This window comes from Athene noctua, chromosome 9 (assembly GCF_965140245.1).
Source record: "Athene noctua chromosome 9, bAthNoc1.hap1.1, whole genome shotgun sequence".
NCBI lineage: Eukaryota > Metazoa > Chordata > Aves > Strigiformes > Strigidae > Athene > Athene noctua.
The window spans coordinates 22,320,316-22,341,664 of record NC_134045.1 but is presented as its reverse complement, the minus strand read 5'-3'; the positions used below and the strand labels follow the sequence as shown (position 1 = coordinate 22,341,664).

The 21,349-nt window shown below is 42.6% G+C and overlaps 1 protein-coding gene across 2 annotated transcripts in view; it reads right to left on the bottom strand.

The window, feature by feature from the left end:
• CMIP (c-Maf inducing protein) overlaps window positions 1-20,166 on the bottom strand; it is a 137,914-nt gene extending 117,748 nt beyond the window's left edge. For both annotated transcript variants that reach the window (XM_074913429.1, XM_074913430.1), the window contains exon 1: window positions 19,128-20,166. In XM_074913429.1, the coding sequence (XP_074769530.1) occupies window positions 19,128-19,424 (297 nt within the window). In that variant the 5' untranslated portion in view covers window positions 19,425-20,166. The remainder of the gene's footprint in view (window positions 1-19,127) is intronic.
• Between the last annotated feature and the right edge of the window lie 1,183 nt (window positions 20,167-21,349).

The following is a 21,349-nucleotide window of genomic DNA, read 5'->3' as shown; positions in this document are numbered from 1 at the left end:
CATTTTACACCTAAGCTCCTTTGAGGCATTCTGACAGAGCCAAATGTGGATGAAAATAAAAAATTAATGGGCTTCTTGGAACTAAAAAGAATTCACAGAATTATGCTCATAAGCAAACAATCCAGAGACTAAATCCTGCAAAGGACATTTTTGCCCGCACTGAACACCGCCCTGTTCAACATAGTACACTGTGTTTGTTGACTGCACTGCATTTGTCAATGCTTAATGACACACCTCACTGAAGATTAATAGTTGTGTCGTCTGCAAATTCTTCGGTATTTCATAGGTCTGATGCCGCTTCCACCACTTGAAGTCATTCACACCAGCAAAAGTTAAGTGTAAACTTCTATCAAACCTCTATCGCAGCATTTTACGTCAGTACGGGAAGTGAGATTACCAGCTCTCATTCAAAATACTTTATTTCAAAAGACAAAGAGTAACAGAAGTACAATAATAACAGAAAAATTACTTGCTAAGACTGTACATTAGAGTAACATCTCTGCAACCACTTAACCTCAGCCATGATGGTCCTCAAAGACCTCTAGGCAGGAAAGTTCTTCCAACCCAATGGAGTTGGGCCAAAATACCCTCCCCCCCCAAGTCCAACAACAAACCCCCCTTTACTGCAGATAATATCCCTCCCCTACGTTCCCATAACAACTCAGAAAGCCAAATCAAGGAGGACAGATGCAGGCCTGAGCTATAAAATCCAGATTTCATTTCCTATCACTCCCCTCCCCCAGGAGCTCAGGGGTGTTTAGATTCTGGGCTGTGGTTTAAGTCCATCTGTGTTCTTCAAGTATAAACATCTTCATTGAAACCAGACTCATCCTGCACAGCCATTCATTTAGTGAGCTCATCTGTGAGAGACACGGACTGGCACATTTCTATGACAACCAAAAAAAAAAAAAAAAAAAAAGTAGCAGCTTGGCACAAATTAAACAGCTTTTTAAAGCCTCCCTATTGTTCCTGAGGCTGCTTTCTCTTCCTCTAGCATCTATAGTTATCTCAGATATACTGCCCAGAACATCAACTCTCCTAAAACGGTTCTCTTTCCATCCAGAAACAGAGGCATTTTGTAAGATTTCAATGTGGGGAGGAATGCTCAATAAAAGAATCAAAGCAAAAGGAGTACTGTCCTATCTACTTCTTCACTGAATTAGACATACATATACATCCTGAAGAGACAGTCCGAAGAGGGACCATAAAATTCTGAATAAATAGTGTGTTACCAAAAAAATCCTCTCTTTAAAAATTTAGTCTGAGTAGCTTGTTTTGTTTTAATATCTTGCTGTGGATTAACTCTTGGTAAGAAAAAGTGAAAGTACTGTTCCTCTCCATCAAGAACAACGAAACTCAAAAAATTTTTGAGCCACCATTTGAAAGCCATCATTCTTTCACTTGCTGGATCTCAATATGGCTTTTTTGTTTTTACACTAAGCCATCCTATTTAAGAAAAAAAAAAAAAAAAAAAGGCAACAGGGCACAGGACTGTTATTTTAGTATAACCAGTTCAGGTCTATGGTTTATTTTCCCACCTAGTAAAACCAGATAGGTACACAACAGGGAAAACATGACAGCATTTCCTCCTCACAAGGATTTCATGTCATGATACACATGATACAAAACTATGCCACTTTTTAAGGCAGGATATAGGCTTCAGTTCAAGCAACTGATACTTGCTTAAAGCACTGCTTATTTAAAAGTCCACACACTAAAGCAATCCAGCACCAGATAAACAAAGCAGCTCTTTCTCTGACATACATTGCCAGTCAATGCAGAATTCACATTGTCCTTATGTTTGTTATTCCATTCCCTCAAATCAGTGACTGCCAGCAAACACAATTCATTAATTATAAGTAGTTAAGATTGTTTTTACTAGTATGGTACAGATGCCAAATCACTCATAGTGATTCCCAACAAGAGGAAAAGATGCTATGAGTAAAAACAATGGAATGGACTCCCAGGATCTAGATGTGCCAAGCCACAAATATAATGCCAGAAGAATGATCCTTTTTTCACTCCCATTCTCTCCACCTTAATTTTCTGAGATTCAGTCTCAAGTCAGACTTTGCTGAAATAGGCAACCTGTTGGATCTTCTGCTAAGACTCCTTGTATTCACAACAGCTTGTATCATGTGACCACAGAAATAATAAATCACAGGAAAATATGTATGTATATATATATTATTTTTTTTTAAACTCACAGAAACCTCAAGTGCAACTTTGTCTACCATGGTCAATTTTATCTCCTGGCATCACTAGAGGTTTCCCGGTCACATATAGACTGCACCCATCAACTCAATGATTTTCATTTCGACAGTGTTTTGACTTGATCTTTTACTCACAAGTCATTTTGTTTCATTTGCTTCAGACATTTTTCCACGCACGATTCAGAGTAGCGATACACTGCCAGGCAAAGTACTGAAATGTTCCCAAAGGCATAGATGAAGGAAAACTCAGTTATTAGTGGATCTAAAAGGTACTTCTTGTTACTTAAACAGCTTGCCACAGACAAAGAGCATAGCTAGCACATTATGGCTGTTCATCACAGACGCAAGCTTGAGTCAGTCAACTGAAACCACTGTGACCTCCTGATGGAATTAGATGATATAAAGACAAAAGGTGTTTAAGTCCAGTGTTAAGGTCTCGTTGATTCTCCCAAAACTCAGGATAGCAGAGGCACATAAAGCCACAGGAAAAGGCATCTCCTCTCACTGACCAGCTCTTCTTGGTCAAGGATCAGATCCCAATTTGTAAGATACAATCCCCTTCAGAAATGCTTTACACTTAGAAATGCAATCACGATACAGGGATCATGATTTGGACTGATTTCTAGTCAAAATAAGAAAAGTGCATCCCTGGTTTTTTTTAACAAGTAGCTATTAAAGTGTTAAACTGTATTTTTCTGTGCAATGTTTCCCATGTCGTAAAACTAATACAGGGATAAAAGTCAAGCTGAAGCAGTGTCTTAAAAGGCCACCATATTACCATATGGTAAATGCCACAGGACTCACCCTGTACTAGCTCTCACCTGGAACTGCAATGGGCAAGACAGTCGGAAATACAGGCACGTGGGGAAAACCAGATTCTGAAAAGTGAGATATCGCATATGGCAAGACTGATTTCCGTAAACGCAGCACATTCCCTTCTCCAGTTTGAATCTGCAAATGGTGGGCTGCACTGTTTATTTTCTGCTGCCTACACAATGCATCAGATCTGCCTACTAGGAACACATTACTATCTCCATGAGTATGTTCCCCAGAGATACGTATGCTCCCATCCACTCATGAACAGGCAAAGACCACACAGTATCACACTGTATTTCCAGGTCTCTGCAGGGATATCCTATGCCATGTCCTCCCTCTTGAAAAAAAAAAGATATCCCAGGTCTTCCAAGAACTACGCAATCATCACAGATGTGATCAGTTACAAACCAGAAGCATCCATCCTTCTGCTGCACTTCACTGAAGAAACCAGCAGCAAAGGGTTCCCTCCTCATCTCCACTGCTCACTTCTGGGCGCTCAGAAGTCCACATCTTTACACTGCTGTCTCTGTCCCTGCAGCTGATGGGATGGCAAGAAAATATTCAGGCTATATGGCAGCAGGTTCAATACAGGACAATACGCTGGGCAACATATACAACCTTTTTTTACGAAGATTTACTCACAACCACAGAGCTCCTGTTTTCTCCTATACAGATGAGCCTTCCAGTTCTCTGATGAGGAAATGATGTGACATTAAGCAGCTCATGAATCTCTTCAATTAATGCATTCTGCACAACAGAGACTTCCAGGGAATTATCTGCAACCACAGCAGTGCCTCATTCCCACTGCCATATCCCGGAGAATGAGTCACTTCAATTCCCATATTCTTGCTGCAGGCAGAAAGCTACAGACGATTCCCCGTTTTCGTTAGTCAGGCAAATGGTTGGAATCAAATGCTGCAACTACTTGCACAAAACTTTAATTAGGGTTACCTCATTTTCTGCAACTATTTGAGCATTGTTACTGTCAGCTCTCCACTCTTGATGCTGATTAGAGCTTATGCTAAGAGATAAATAACATTTCCATTCCATCATCTTCAGGGAACAACTGAAGAGTGTGCCGTACTACTGTGCAGAGGATGGCAAAGAGAACAAAAAACAGTATCAAGATAGCCTGAACTGCAGGAGGCTTGCAAGCAGCACACCTCCAACGGTGAGTTACAGTACAAACCAACAGCAAAGCTATCCTGGCACAGGACCCTAAGTCACGGGAGGAAATAGGGCAGCAAAGGCTGAAGAAGCCACCCAGATGTACGACCAAGCTCAGCACCATCCCACAGTGAGATCCAGAGCCACCACTCTCATTTCTGAACATGTCAGCCCTTTCTGGAAAGTCATGTGGAAGCAGAAGGGGGAAGAGGAGCGTTTTCAGACAGATGGGTGTGCCTTACTGCTCTCCATCAGATGCAAGGGGCAGAAAGGTCTGCTACACCTTCAACAGGACTCTGCCAAGCCACCAAAGTCTTTACTGCAATACTACGTCAAGGTGAAAGAGACTTTATCATTATTAAACTCGCTTGGGGGACACAGGGACGTGACTGTGGCTGGTTTTACATGTTTAGAGACACTGTAGTTTTGATTCAGAAAAAAAATCCCAGAAGAGACACAAAATCTGTGTTACAGGTATTTTCAAACTTGAGGAAGCCTTTGCTGAATACAGCTAGCAGACTGGAGATGCTTCATGTGATTTGCAAACTAGAAACACTGGAACTTTAGGCCAGGAGGGTGTCATTGACTAATGGGGATTCTCCCTTCCCTCTGGAGTATAGGTTTATAGAGAAATAAGATCATGTTCTCCAGGCAAGTTTATATGAAATGATTCATCTCTAGCCAGCTGCAGTCAAGACATCTGCTTGTTTTCATTTCACTACAGGGAGATTCGTGCTCCCCCTCCCCTTACTTCCAAAGGCGGCCAAGACTATATCCAATCATAAAAAGAAAACTTCACCAATTTAAAAAATAACGAAGGTGTGTAAATTACACAGAGGCCACAGCTGCACCTCTGCCCCACCTAAAGCGCTCCTAGGAAACATGAAGTGAATACCAGGCTGAGGGAGCCCTATTTAATCAACAGACTATTGACTTTAACCCAGAGACATCACCTCTGTATCCTGTGGTTTACATGCGGATCTGCCCAAATACATGAAGCTATTTCTTTGTTTTGAGAATCCCTCACACATTCCACATGGGATCATGCAGACGGTCCTCGTGTGGTCAAATAAAGTTTGTGAACCCATGCCTTTATAGCTTTTCCATATTAATCTGCACTCTGGGCATATATCCAATTAAAGCCTCATGTATAGATCACTAGGTTACTAACTGGCTTGCATACTTGGGGGGATGGGAAATAACAAGCTCATGACTGCATAATTTAACACTGCCTGTGCTTTCACTTTTACATGCACAAGTCTCTTTTAATCTAGTCTTACCATAAATAAAGAGTAATAATGCTTGCTGAAGAGAAACTCAGGTCCCTACGTGCTGGAACACACAGTAGCTAATGCTGAATACATTTACATTAACACTAACTCCAGCGCAAAGAAGACAAGGTCTTTTCACAAACACGCTACAAAAACAGGAAGCAAAGGGGAAAACTTCACAGTGTTTGGAAACAGCAGAGCATTGTTTGTACAGGCTTTTCTTACAAATGCAAGAGGAAAAAAAAAAAAAAAAAGGGTAACATGAAATCCAAGCACAGCAAGAGTCTTAGATCAGACACAAGGGTCTCAAGGCAGCAGCTCTCAAAAGATCTCCAGGTACAGACTGTACAGGCAAGAAGATGCACAGAGTAGGGGTTTTTTCTCCCATTTTGGCTAAAGAAAATCCAACAAGTAGAGACACAACCTCCCAAACCCCTGAGGTTAAAGCTAGATAATGTAACAAAGCAGTGCATCTTAATCTCAATTAAAGCAGGTAAGATAAATGAAGCATTAGGAAACACAGAGTCCACCAAATTTAAACATGTCTATAGTTTTTAAACTGCATTCAAAAGGAAAGATACAATGGCACGGGCCTCGCACACTGTGTGCCCCAGAAGGCCATCTTCATGTCATATTAAGAAGCTACATCCCTTTCAAGATGAGTCAAAAAACTCCAGTCACAAGCATGCTGCAGTCACTAACTCGGAGACTTCCCTTTTCAGCTAGAGCACACAGATCCAATCTCTAACTTGAAGCTGCTTTGTTTAATTTTTCATATCACCTCCTTTGTTTCCCTTTCCCCATCAAGTTCACTGGGGCCGTGCTGTAGTACCATAAACACATACAGCCTGAACAATATATAGATAATGCTATAGTTAGTGTTGCCTCAATCCTGATTCACCCCTGGTTTAAAACCAACCAACCTACAACCAGTCCACGGGTTTAGAGCAACACAGGACTCGTCCTGTATTTGGGAAAACACCAAGGAGGACTCAGTACTTTCCCATGTCGTCTGTGTCCATGAGGGAACAGCTTATACATGGTCAACTCCCACGACAGATTTGATTTCACCAGATTTAAAGTACATTAGTCAACCCAAGTCACTGGGGACATTTGAAATAACTTACAATAAATCAGAGAAGATTAATTTCAAGGAAGGCAGTGACGTAGCACCAAAAGAAGCCTAAGTTAGCGTTAGGAGAAAAGCCATTAGCAATACTTCTCAATGCCAATACTTTTTTCACCATAAACACGAGAGCAAGAAGACGTTACAGTCTTCAGGCAAATGCTTGGCTCCAAAGGCAAAGTGGTTACCTAGAAGGGGTATGTCAATATTTTATACCAAAGTGCATGTCTGGTCCTGCACATTTCATTTAATTTCAAGCTTTATTTCCTGTTTCATTCACAGCAATCATAAAAGATGAATTATCTAACCTTAGAAAATGTGTTTTCAGTCAGACGAGACATGTTGACTGTGTCCGTACTTTCACCTTCAGCAACGAAGTTCTGTGCCAGCACAAGTTTTATGTTTTCTTCAATGTCCACATTATTTGGTTGCAAAGTAGATGGGATTTTCAGTGCCAGAACTCCACTCAAGCTGCTTGCTCCTCTGGGAGAGAAGGAAGAGCCTGTTCTGTGCCTCTGGATGTCAGGCTACTTTTTAGTTAAAAATTTTGAAACTTTCCTCAAAAGTTACCATAATTGCAGTGACAATTAAAAAAAAAAAAAAAAAGGATCTGAAAGAACCATGAAGAGTTGAAGGAAAAACTAAACAAAGTAATGACTAATAATTTGCACTTGCATAGTATGTTTCATCTATGCTTCCATATACCAGGAAAGAATTTTGGCTGTATTACGTAACAAAAATAATCAGGAATACTACTTCGAGCCCTTATGACACAGCTGGGAGTTGTTATTCCTTTGGTAAGGAATATGTGAAGAAGTATCAGTATTCCTGCACTGAAAGTATAAGCTGAAGCTCCTTTTCCAGTTCCACAATCGTGCTACTATAACCTATTTACTAAAGATAGAAGTTTACAGAGCAATTGCACAGATTTTCTTCCGGTTTAAACAACGATTGAATGACATCTGTAACATGACGTTGTTTTCTCTTTCTCCAGACTTTCTCTTTACCCAAATAAACCTCTCTGTTCTATGTTATTGTTGTATAAGGAACACGACTGCTTCACTGAACATGATTTATCTTCCACAAGGAATCAACAGGTACTCAAAAGTACAGGCATTTCACTACTAGGCAGTAAGACAAGGACACAGATGGATCTCCTTCAGCACTGTCCACTGGAGGAAATGGAAATCTCTGCTGCAAAAGTAAATGCTGTTCCTCAAAGAACCATTGGGCCTTTCAGTCTTGGTCCCCTCCTCCCACTTTCTTTCTCAGAGCCAAGATACTAAGCAAACTGTTCAAATGACAGACCACCATAGCTATAGTCAGAGCATCGTGGAGCCAGAGCACCCAAGGCAGGCACGCAGCACTCGCAACTCCCCGTCACTGACATCCAATGCCCTGCCTGGCACTGTAACAGCCAGGGCAAGGAAATCTCTCCCTGTGCAACTGCCTTTTCGAGCTGCCAGGAACAACTTGATGCTCAGATCCCCAACTAGAATAACTGCATAGCTACTAGAAAAAAAATCTGCAGAACTGCATTAGCTTACACCAGTGGCTCACAGATCCACTATTTAAAAGTCCACTTTCTACTTTCAGCTTCCTACCTTCTTACAGATTACACTGTAGCAGAGAAACATCATTCTTTAAGATGCCTCTGCAATCATATCCTTCTTAAGTGATTCCTAAATTTAAGAGCTCAACATCAAAAAATTTTTCTAGTCTGAGGTATGAGAAGGGAGAGAGAACTGCCGATCTTTTTTAAAAAACAGATCACAACACCCTGCTTCTATAGTAATTTCGTAAGATCGCTCTCATGCTGAAAATTTCAGTGCAGTCAAGGTTTCCCTGACTTACTTTCTACTTCTGAATTCAATCTTAACAGCCTCTAAAGCAAAAGCAAAGTGGTAGGTTGTCAGAAGTGACTATTAGGAGAACATACAAAGCACGCACGCCGCAGAAAGCAGGAGACTTGAACTGATTGGCACCTGGTTCCCCGACAAGATATTTTCTTTGCAGAAAAATTGAAGGGTAGTAGGAAGAGCACAACACCCTGGGCCACGTTATGCTGTCAGTCACTCTCCCACACTTCCCCTGATTTTTAATGAGATCTGCAATCATTAAGAAAACGAATAGCCATCAAAATCAGGAGGTAAGATGCAGCCTGGCAGCCAAAGCAAAGAAACTTTGTTTCTGCTCCAGCTCCCACCAGTGATTTATCATGAACATTAGGGCAAGGCACAACATGCTACCGATTCTTGGTGTTCAATGTAAAATGCTCCAGAGTGAACCACAGAAGCATACACCAACTGAGAAGGAATTGCAAATTAAGCATGAACCAACAGTAGCAGACATGTCTGAAAAGTCTGATTAACATTTATTTGTGTGTTTGTTTTCCCCATGTATAAAAACTGACCATAAAGCACTCTGAGACAGTTGAAGAACAGCGAAGCTGAAACCCAAGGACTTGTAGAATGAAGTCATCACATGTCATCCAAAAATCATTTTTTCTGATTGTTTTAAAGGCCAAAAATAATCCTGCTTTTTTGTTCACAGAAGGTCAAAGAGACATTCATATTTATGGAAAAAGCAAACACACCCTTAGTATTTTGATTTAAAAGTTGGATTTCACTTGGCAAATTTCAGTAACTTTTTTTTAAAAGCAGTTTCTACTTTATTATTAATAATGCCCATCCCTGAAAATGGATAATAACAAAGTCATTCAGTTTTATTTTAGGTGCTTGCACAGAGAGAACAAAAACATAACCTGGTCACAATATGCACTAATTGTATTACAGTAGCAAACAAAAAGCTCCGTGGTACATGAGAACCCCCTTACAACAGGCACCAGACATGGTAAGACACACCTGCTGATTGCAAAAGTTTACATTCAGATAGCCAAGACAGACAAAGACTGGGACAAAAGGGCCACCACCATGTGAAAAATAACAGTATCACAGCTTTACCATTGAGAAATACCTGCTCCATATTGTTTGAAACGTACTGTTGGGAACACACCGTGAGTATCTTCAGGAGATTTAGAAAAAGAAAAGTTTTCTTTTACAAATTATCCAAACTGTCTACCTGCACATGCAATTACCTAATTTTGCTTAGTTAGGTGTTAATTGTGTATACACAAATAAAAAATGAGGCGACTTTTTTATTTACAAAATTCTTCCCTTACCTTTGGGTTAACACCACCAGAAATTTCATCCATAAGATATACATAAATATCTGTACACTTCAAAAATATGTACAACTCATTCCTCAGAGAAAAAAATATTATTTCTGATTATCACTTGCAAACAGTTTCTCTTTAGGCTTAAGAAAAAGATTATCTAAGAATAAATATAAAATAATTATATTTGGGAATACAATTATGTAATCTCGAAAAAACCCTCTGATTTAGCTTAATCTCAGCTTTCTTCAGGCAACATTTATTGTACCACATGTCGCATCTTTGTAAACAAAATCTTACAAAACCCAAATCCACTCAAATGTGACAACATTTGAGTTTTCAGTTTTTCAAAAGGAGAAAAAGATTTTATTTTATTCAGCATTTCTTTAAGCACTGGAAATCCAAGAAGTAGAAGTCCTCTAGTGATAGTTCTAAGCATTCAACATCCCCATTCTTAATATCATGAAATTAGAGATCTGGAGTTTGAGAAACATTGGATATTCATTTTTTTATTCATATTTTAAAGCCCTGGTTATTATTATTCTCCTCAACGAGAGTGAAAGCAAGTCTTCATTTTAAATTTTTCATCCAATGAGAAAATCATGAAATCTCCCTGTCACAGGAACAAGAACTTGAGGGAAACCGCAACATGCTTTGAAAAGTGCAAAAGCTCTTATTCCTGAAACAAGTGGCAATTCTGAGCAGACAAGGGAGAGACACACTTCAAGGGCCCATAAAAGGCTTATCCCATTTTAAACCTCACACTTCGCCACTGTCTCCAAAGTGAAAATGGCTACAGATGCAAAAATCAAGCAAGGCAAGAGCAGAAGCAGCAACACCATCCTCCTGTACCTCCAAGAAACCAGGGGCAGCTGCCCCTGTAGAGGACTCACCCTCATGCAAGCTTCAGCCAGGACCACATAGCACAGCAGTAGTTCAGCAAATTTCAAGACCAAATGGGGGAAAAGAGATCAATTTGCAGTGAGGAGCACTTTTTTTTTTTTCTTAATAAACCTCTGTTGTGTGGAGAAGAGAGGCAGGAGGGAGCTGGCACATGCAGCGGAGCTGCGGCGGTGGCTGGCAGGACCCTTCCAGGAATCCTGAATGAGAAGGGCATGCACCCCTGTGCAGCCTGACCCGGGGCTGCCCAGCGAGCCACATCGCATTTCCCTGTCCCACTGACACCTCGCACCCCTCCCACGGTACCTTGACTTTTCAGCTATGGGAATGCAAATTTAAGAAGAAGAAACACACCCAAAAAACTTGCCCTGTTGGTAATTACATTTGCTGTTCCAGCACGACTCTACCAAATAATTAAGCATTAATTCACTGAAGCAAATCGCATGGTTTTCCCCAGAGTTGCAGGATATGAAGGTGCAATGAAGCACTTGGTCCTATGGTCTGTCTCGTCTTGAAGATGTTCACTGCTGCTCTTGCCAGAGCTTTCAGACCGTGGTGAGCAGTCCTTACTAGCTCCTCCATCCTCAGCCCCAGTTTTCCCCATAGATGAAAGTAATGTCACAAACTAACTTTCCACCGGGACAGTGCTGTCTAAACGTTGGCATAAAACGGGTGAAATAGCAACAGCTTCTACTTGTGTCTAACAGGGAAACTTCCAGCAAGCCTCTCTCTTACAAAAGAGCCACTTCTCCTACTGCAGACTGCTCAACACCTAGACCTCTGCCAACCGAAATAAAAAAGTGGGGCTCTATTTTGTGGAGAGCTGTACAAAGCCTAACAGTAGAGCCAGCCATCTCTCCCAATCAGCAGCCAACCCGAAAGCTGCACGGTGATCTTTCGCTGAACTTTTCTGGCTTTCTGAACAGCACATCCTGCCATTCACATTACAGGCAATGAACGGTAATCCCCCTCCTCAAATTACCCTACTGATTTCACCAGAGCGAGACCAAGAATGTACGTGACTGAGTGTACTTCCAGTTCAGATTTTAGTCATTGCAACTTGACGAGTTTCTTGAGCTCAATTAGTAACAGGCACACATCTAGCAGACACGCTCAAATCCAGAAAAAACAGATGCCTTTTTTCCTAAGTTTCTCAAAAAAAGGAAAAAATAATTTTTTAAAAACATATATCTGTATTTAAATATATACATCTATATACATACTAAAAACTCAAAGTAGAAGGCAATGGCTTCCACCATAAACTGATACCCTGACATCCCAGTCTGAGACCTGGCATGTTACCCGCTTGTGTATTTCCCACTCTGTTGGCCCCATCCCATCAGCCACGGGACAGCCCTGAAGGCAAAGTCAAGAAATCACTTGAAGTACTGAAAATGCCAGTACTGGTAACATCAAATGTCCACAAACCCTAAACAAGACACACACACACACACCCCTCCAAAACCTAGAGAGTATCATTAAATTAACCTAATTTTTAAACCTATGAATTGAAGGCCTTTAAATGTAGCATCTGGTTCTGACTTCTTCATGTTTTCCTCCACAACCACAAGAGCTAAAACTTCACTCACCGTTGACGTGTTGGGTTACAATGTACGCTTTTCAATTGTCTTTTCCCTTTCCTGGTATTGCCCCTGCATTCTTAAATATTGTGCAAAACAGGAAAATTTTACGCAATGATTTAATAATACACTGTTTTTGGCAGCAATTCCAGTCTACCATGTCTCCCTCTATCTTCTTCCTCAACAGTCTGGCGGACTATACATTGAACAGACCAGTTCCCCGATCCAGCTAAAAGACAACAAATCTGCAAAACACTCAAACGAGAAAGCGTCCTCCAGCCAGTTCACACAGATTTTCTCAACTTGACCCTGCAAACTGTTAAGTGTGTATTACAAAAGACACAGTACGGCACAGATGCAGAAATGAACAGCACAGATGAGGACTACCTAAGACAGCGATACTGCCAACAACACTGCATCCTCAGACTGTCTGAAGAATTTATTTTAGTGAGTGCTCATGCACAAGCGCTCTATATGGATATACATGCTAAAGTATCAATCGTCTTCAAACACACAATTGTTTATGGAATTAAGCAGTACATACCTATAAACACATGCAGACACAGAACAAAACTGACGCAACTAGCACTGCTCAAAACACTAATAAACAAGCCACAATCTACCCATGCAACCCACAATCTAATTACTTCTAAAGGCTCCAGAAGGCTAGAACTATTTGAGGTAGGTCTCTTCTTTCATAAATCCTATGTGGAGAGATGAGTAAAACCCTATTAGTCCAGCCACGCTTACTAACACAGAAGGAAATGAGGGGAGCCTTTTTGTTGTAACACGTTAAAACTCACCTGTTATTTAAGGAACTTCAAAAGTATGAATGAATTATATGCACTAAATTAAACAGTTCCCAAAAAAATCCACCTTTTTCCTCCAAAAAATGTCCCTCAGTGTACACAGTTCTGTCAACAATTTTGGTGGGATCAAGGCTTCAGCCCCTGTTCTCCCACTCTCGCTAACAGTGCAAACCTAAGCTTGCAAACCGGAACATCGATGCAGGTGGGACTCTCAACCTAGCCTTCTACCTCTGAAAAATGAAACACCCTTTTTGTATTTCATAGAATCACAGAACCATAAAATGGTTTGGGTCAGAAGGGACCTTTAAGGACCATCTAGTCCAACCTCTCTGCCATGGGCAGGGCCATTTTTCACTAGGTAAGGTTGCTCGAAGTCCCATCCAGCGTGACCTTGAACACTTCCAACGGTGGGGCATCCACAACTTCTCTGGACAGTACATCCTTTCTGAGAGGGAGCACACCCCAACTTGCATGACCTAACAGACTCTTCCCATCACTACTTATAAAGTGAAAAAAAAAAAAAAAAAAAATCTCAAGAGCTCCACAAAGGCCCAGCCCTGTGAGGATGCTGAGCTCCTCCAGTCCCTGCTCTGATGGAGGATCACGTCCCCACTGAGGACCAGAGGCACTTTACAAGCTTGCTCAGGAGGACTATTACCACCACGCAGTGGCTAGCACCACATTTTTACTCCCCGGCCAAAATGAAAAATGAGGCGCAAGTATTTTTGAGTATCCTTTTTATTTATACTCCTAAACACGTAAAATTTACTGACTGGGTGTTAACACTAATAGCCTTAAGAGCTCTCACTCTATCAATATAGCTTCTGTCTTCATATTTTATATAAGCTCTGTGACATATAAACACATACCTTAACACTACTAACTTATAAATATGCTTTTTAACCACTGTAGGAACTATATATTCAAAGGTATGTTTGATAGGCATTAAACAACTTTAAAGAAACATCATTTTAGGTTTTCTTATGCCGATCTACTAACCAATATAGCAATAAAATAAGTTTGTCACAACAGAGTAACTCCATTAAATCACCGAGTCTTCAGAAAAATTTGTGTTTCATTAATGCAGGCGCATGCCCTCCTTCACTTCTAAAACAGAATCTCAATTTCACCAGCATAGATAACATGCAGCAGTTTGTTCTCAATTTGCAGAGAATTCTAAATTATCATGGGTTGTATGCAAATTACGATCTTCAATGCTCCTTATGATGTGCCTGAAGAAAATACCTGAAAGACAGCAACAGGGTAACCCATAGTCAGCAAAAACATGTACATCCAAAACCCGTAGGTACCACTCCTTCTCAAATGAAAACAATAATTTGCAATGCTAAACAATGAGAAATATTAAATTTAAAAATTATCATTCCATTGGTACAATGGATAAAAAAAATCTTAAATTGCTTTACTATTTCTGTGTTCATACTTATTTATACACGTAATGATGGCAGGCCCATCAAGCTAGTTTTAAGTCACATTCATAGAGCCCCAACAATAGCACTAGACTTAAGGATAGCACTTGGTTTACTGAACAGACTGTATACTTTACTTTTTATTATTATAGCTAATTCATAATCATTCTATTTGGAATCTGAATAATGCTACAATATTGCTTTTCCAGGAAAGCTTTAAAAAAAAAAATTATTCTTACAAGATTGTTTTGAAACTTCTAAGCTCTGTATAATACTTCCCACTTGAGCTAATTGTTTTTCAAGGGAAATTTAATTTTAAAAAGTGTGTTTTTCTAACTAATGGGAACCTGTGCTAAAGTAAACAATGAGTCCGGCTTGATAGGAATTTTACTCTATCTTTACCAAAAGAAGGAAGGAAAGACATGTAATAGCCTGCTGAAACACATGCACCAGCAGAATTGTTGAATTTTAAAAAACAATTAGAAGACAATTTTCTACTCCACTTCTCCTGTTTGAAACAGAACATCCTGCCCTGCCTCATTTAATATTAATTATGTTCTTGTCTCTAGAAGAAAATATAAATGCAGTTCCCTAATCTACTTACATTCTTGTTTCAAATATATTTCTGATTAGCTAGCCTGTCAATAAACTATTGTCCTCACACATCACTTCTGTACAGAAAAGTTTAAAAGACACTCAAATCTTTTCAGGATCGTCACCAGCTTTGAATATAACATTACATTACACTCAACTTACCTGTCAAGGCAAAGCCAAGAAATGTGAAACGGGCATGAAAAGCCAAAGTTTCCCCCTCCTTGAGGGATATTAATGAGTAACTTCATGGTTTCAATTATGTCTTATCTTCCAGATGGGAATTAGAGAGGTCATCCCTAGCCAGCAAAAATGAATCACTTATTTATTCCTTCCCTGTCTGCTGCACATACATATGTATCACAAGTCTTTCTTGCAACCTAGTGCTTTAAAACTCATTGTCCTAAGCATCTATTCCCAACTGGTGCAAAAAAAAGAACAGAAGAGAAGAGCAGGGCAGAGACATGAAAGGGACAAGGCAGAAGGATATTAAAGGCATGGAAGTTCAGTTATGACAGCTACCTTTAAACTACTGAAAATTAAATTTTAACATTTCTGCTGAAGATAGCCATGAGCTTATTTGTCACACACACACACACAAAAAAAAAAAAAAAAAAAATCACACAAGGAATATTAAATTGGATTTTATTTCTGTCTCTGTTTTTACTATCACTGCCCTTCAAGCTGTGCAAGGACAGATCTCCCTGGAAAAGAACTAGTAAGGGCGCTACATTTGAGTTTGTAGGTGTTTATAAAATAAACATTATTCCTCCCATGGGGGAGAAAGTCAGATTCATCCCCAGGCAAGTTGATGTCTAGCAAACAAAGTTTTCAAGTATCAAAATTTCCTACTGGGACTTTAGCGTTCACATTGAAAAAAAAAAAAAAAAAGAAAAAATTTACAGAACTGTATTTACTTCCACCAAAAAAAAACTTTACCAGAATCAAAGCCTGGACAAGATGTGAGCGAAACTGTAACGGTGAAACTGTACCACATTTAACCCATTCTTTCAGAAATGAGAAACATGAAGCAAACAATGGAAACAACACGTGAATCAAGATAAAGTCCCAACACCTACAGTTACAGGACTGTCCACTTCACCACAAGCTAATACCTTTCCATTTGTTAACTGAGCGCATATACCAGTTCAGAACACTTATGTTAACTGAAACAGTTGCTTGTGATAATGTCAGAAACAGCACTTTGTAGAGAACATTATTTTTTTCCTCCCTGGATTTTGCTAAAATAAGATGGCCTAACACTTGTTCCGTTGCATTCTTGCATAGTGCTTCGGAAAGCTATCTTTGTCAGCACAAACCAAGTAACTCCCTAATTAAACAACAGAAGTAGGTACCTCTTGTAAAAAAACTGTAGGTAGGGTCGCATTATTCAGACTTATATGTGGGCACATACAGCGTCTACTTGTGGAAAAAACTGCAGATGAATAATCCATATACAAACTAACGCTAACTCCTATATTGCAGCTCAGGCATTGACAAGTAAGAGCTTGTGGGGAAAAGACTTTAATTCAAATACATGCCTCAAGTGACGATAAAAAGGATAGAAAGTGCCTAGAATCAACAAATAACTTATCCAGTGTACTCAGGGACATAATTTGCCAGATCTGGATTTAGCTGTCATTACAACTTTTGCTTTCAAATGCAAAACAAAGTGATGTGATTTTCCTGTTCAATTTTATTCATGTTATATAGAATGCAGCAAAACTCGTCATGCCAGAGGATTTGCAAAGGGATGATGTGAAGATTAATTACTGGCTGCTCATAAAGCACCCTGCCTGTGGAAAGCCCTACGTGTAAAAATGACCTTGTTATCAAAGTTGTTGAGTGCTCCCAATGCTCACTTTCAGTGGACAGTATGGATATTTTCCACAGCTCCTGAAAACCAAATTAGTTGCATTTAAATATCTACCTACAGTTTCGGGAGGTTTTGCCATTATGCTTGCACCCCACTTCTGCAGGAGATGGGGGTTAAGCTACCACGTATTTTGCTCAAGTCACATCTTTTCAGCTCCAAAACAGAAGAGAAAAATCTAGATATCACAGAACTAATGTCTGAAAGATACCTGCTAAACATATCCATACCATCAGGCAACAAGTGAACGCTTACCCTAGTGCCCTAATTACTCCCTGGAAAAGGAAGACGCTACTTGAAATAATAAGGCACAGATGTTTCTGCGAACATCGGTATTTACTTGGTGAGTTAGCCCCGGAAAAAAATGATAAGGCACAAGACCAAGCACCAAGAGCACTGCTTAACAAAATGGAGCCTTCAATGGTACATACAGTGTTTTACTATCTTCTTGCTATTTATATACGTAAAATAATTAGGAATGAGAACACCTCAACGTTAATTAAAGCATGACCCCAGAGGACTTTAGAAATTTTTTCAGATGGTTTCGTCGGCGACAGCTTTGCCAGCGAGCAGTTTGACGCCTCCTGTACTAACAGAACTTCATGCCTACTATTGCCACATTGCAGAGATTCAACGTCTAAGCATGATCATGCCTCTCTCTAGCAGTATCCTTCTCCTCTGCTCAGAAATAATCAACTGTGCATAGTGCCAGGAAAATGCCTCATCTCCACTGATACTCAACTTCCCCTCCACGCTGATGGTATCTTAATAAAATGAAGAACTGCAAAAACTCGTCTTTGAGGGGTTTTCTCCAGCAATGTTCGACTGAGACTTCCTTCCCCCTTTACACAGTAGTTCCATCCAAGAAAGAAAAATACTCCCTTGGAAACATCCTCCACAGCCTGGTGGACATGGTAAGCAGAGATGTCATTGTGGCCCAAAAAAGACCTTCCGTGAGAATGGGCAGCTGGCCTACCTGAAGGTTAAAGTAGCTCCCACTGCAAACCTGCTTGAAATACTCCACAGCAGAACATGATGCAGGAGAGACATTTACACTCACTATGTGCCTGCGTACCAAAGTGTGAAAAAATCCAACCTCCGAGCACAGCACAGACTGGATGAAACCCATTTAAATACACCATTAACAGAAATCTACACAAAAGCCAATCCACTCTCTCCTATCACGAGTGTCCTATAGGAAGGCCAGAATGAAGCCATTGAGAAAAAATGAGACATTTACATATAAATCAAAAAACGACATGATCGAAGTACTGAATGATTAAAAATCAGTATAAAGCACGTTTTGTGAGCTGTGCTAATCGCTATTAGACAAAATCTGGGTGTAGTCGCATCACATACAACACGAATGTTCAAATAATACTGGCCATGAAATCTTAAGTTGTATGAAAATATAAATCATATTTTTAAAAACTGTATCCGTCTATCGTACATCTTCTGTACTGTTGATATCACCCATTGCATTTTTCTCTTGCATCATTTTCCATTGGGAAGAAAACCCTGAAGGAATCTCCATGTTTTACGATCGCATTGCCTGTGTCTGGGCAGGGTATGTGACCGCCAAATGAGCTCCCCAAAACCAGGCCTAAAACAAAGCCGAGCAAGGACCGTGCAAACGCCGAGCCTTCGCTCTCGAATTCAAAGCATCCTCCACCTCCCTCACCTCCAACTTGGCCGACGTGCCAGCAGATATCTGCCGACTTTGGTTTCTGATAGAAATGGTTCAGTGTGGCGATTTCATGTCGGTGTCATGTTGAGAAGGGAGGAATTAATTTTTTTAAAAAGGGGGGGGGGGGAAATGAAAACAGCAATAATAATAATAGCAATAATGACTGGGCTTGCTCGGAAAAACCCACTTAAACTGCAAAATTAAACACCCCTAGGATTACAAAGACGGAAAAAAAAACCCAAAACCCACAGGCGTTCCGGGATTGATTCAAGCCGATCCCCCCCTCACACATCGACCCCCGAGGGGGGGGGTCCCCGCTCGGGCCGGGAGCACGGCGACCGCGACACAAAGGCGCAGGCATTCCCCCCCCCCGCCCCGGCCCCGCAGCGGCGGCGGCTCCGTCCCCGCCGATGCCCCGCGGGGCGGGGAAGCCGCCGGGGCCGGGGCCGCGCCGTGGCCGCCCCCCGCGGCGGGGCCCGGCCGGGTTCTTACCGTGGCCGAGGCGACGCTGTTGTCCGCCAGGGTTAAGTGGTGCGGCTCCCACCGCCGCAGGAACTTGGAAGTGAGGATCTTGCTGAGAAACGTCCGGGGGTGCCGGATGACACACACCTGGATGTCCCCCTCCTGCAGCAGCTTGTACCTCATGCCGTTGCAGTGGAGCAGGGCTCTCCGGCACGGCGCGGCACCCATTTTATTCCCCTCGGGAGCGGACATCTCGCCCAGCAGCGGCTTGCTCTCCTCGGTCTGCCTGCGGTCGCTGCCCCCGCCGGAGCCGCCGGTGCGATCCATGGCAGCCCCGCGGGTCGGGGGTGGCGCTCGGCGCCCGGGGGAGACCGGTCTCTACGGGCGGCAGAGACGGGTATAACCAAATAAAATCAAAAATTAAAATCGGGGGGAAGAAAAAAAAAAGAAAAAAAAGAAAAAATCCAACCCACGCGGCGGATTTAAAAAGAAAAAAATGCTGAAGGGAAAAAAAAAAACAAAAAACAAAAAACAAAAAAACAAACCAAAACCAACAAACCTGTCAGGGAAGATGGGGGAAGGGACTGAACCGCACCGGAGGGGGGAGAAGGGGGAAGGGGGGAAAGGGAAGCGATAAAAATCCTTATTCAAACTTCCAAATCCGCCCCCGGCGGGTTCCCCCTCGCGGCTCTCAGAGCGCCGCGTCCATGCTCCCGGGCGGGCGCCGTCCGAGCGGAGGGTCGGCTCCCGGCGGGGGCGGCAGACAAAAGCCGGCGGCGGCGGCGGTGGTGGTGGCGGTGGGGGCTCCTGACGACGGCGAAGGCGGCGGCGGTGGTAGTGGCGGCGGTGGGGGCTGCGGGGCGTCCGGCCGCGGCTCCTTCCTTCCCCCCGGGGCGTGTGCGCGAGAGCGTGCGGCGGCGGGCGCGCGTGTGCATGTATGTGGGTGCGTGTGTGCGCCCGTGGGTGCGGAGGGGTGTGAGCGGGTGTGTGTAAGGGGGGGTGGGTGCGTGTGTGCGTGTCTCTCTCCGTGTGCGTGTGTGTGTGTGTGTGTGTGTGTGTGTCCACGCGCGCCGCCGCCGCCGCCGCGGGAGGAGGCGGCGAGAGAGGAGCGAGCGCCGCGATCAGCCTCTCGCCCGGAGCGGCGCCGGGCGCCGCCGATTGGCTCCGACGGGATCACGTGCCGCCCTCCCTGACGTCAATGGGCCGCGGAGCCGCTGAGGGCAGCGCCGGCCGCGCGAGGTGCGCGGGAAGCGCCGCGCGCGCCCCTCCCCTTCCCGCCTCTTTCGCCTCAGAGGGGGCCGCGGCCGCGGCGGGGGTTGCGCTGAGCGCGGTAAATACGCCTGTCTGTCAGCCCCCACCGCGGGTAGGCCGCCTCGCCCCTAGGGAGGAGGGAAGTGGTGAGGGCGCGTTAGAGGTTGAGTGTTGATCATCTTCGCTCCGGCGTTCAGCTCTTGTGCAAGCGCTGCAGAAAAAAAACGGCGTGTCTGGTCGTTGTGGCTTCACCAGTGGCTCCCACTGATTTTTTTTTTTTTTTTTTTTTCCCTGTGGTTTTACAGGGGGACAGGGAACTGCTCCCCTCAGCCATCAACCCCCCGGAATGGCAGAGATCGGTGTGCAACCCCAGGTAGAGTGGCACCTCCCTAGGACCATGCCGAGCAGGATATTGAGACTCCTCTGATCGCCCACCAAGCAGAAACTAACAAAAAAAACCCCTAATGATAAAAGTGAACTCCCTTCTAAGATCTCTAAACCTCTTAACAGCTCAGTATTGCTGTGTGCAATATGGATGCCGTGGCATGAGAAATGGTACCATTTATACTTGAATTTTTCTCAGCAATTTAAAAAGTAGCGACAGAACTTGGATCTCGTTTCCAATTTTCTCATTTGAACAGGTTAGGACCAGCAGAAAAAATGACATTTTATAGAATACGTGCACGTGCCGTGAAACTGGGGAACTCATCGTAGTGGATATTGCCAAGGTCCAGAATTTAGGAGGAATTTTCAGGGCTGTTTTACTTGATGTTAGCAAAATATTCAGGGAAAGTATAAACCTTCATGCTTAAAAGTTTAAGCTCATCTCTTGACTGGGAGAGGCTGGGAAAGGGATCTGCTCGGTGACGAACCGACTGTTTCACAGCGTGTACCTGGGTCTGGGTTTCTGGTGGCATCTCCCAGTGCCACAGTCCTCAAATGAGTCCTCAAATGAGAGGTCACCATGCCAAGTGAGGTGCCAGCAGTTCGGAGCAGAGTCG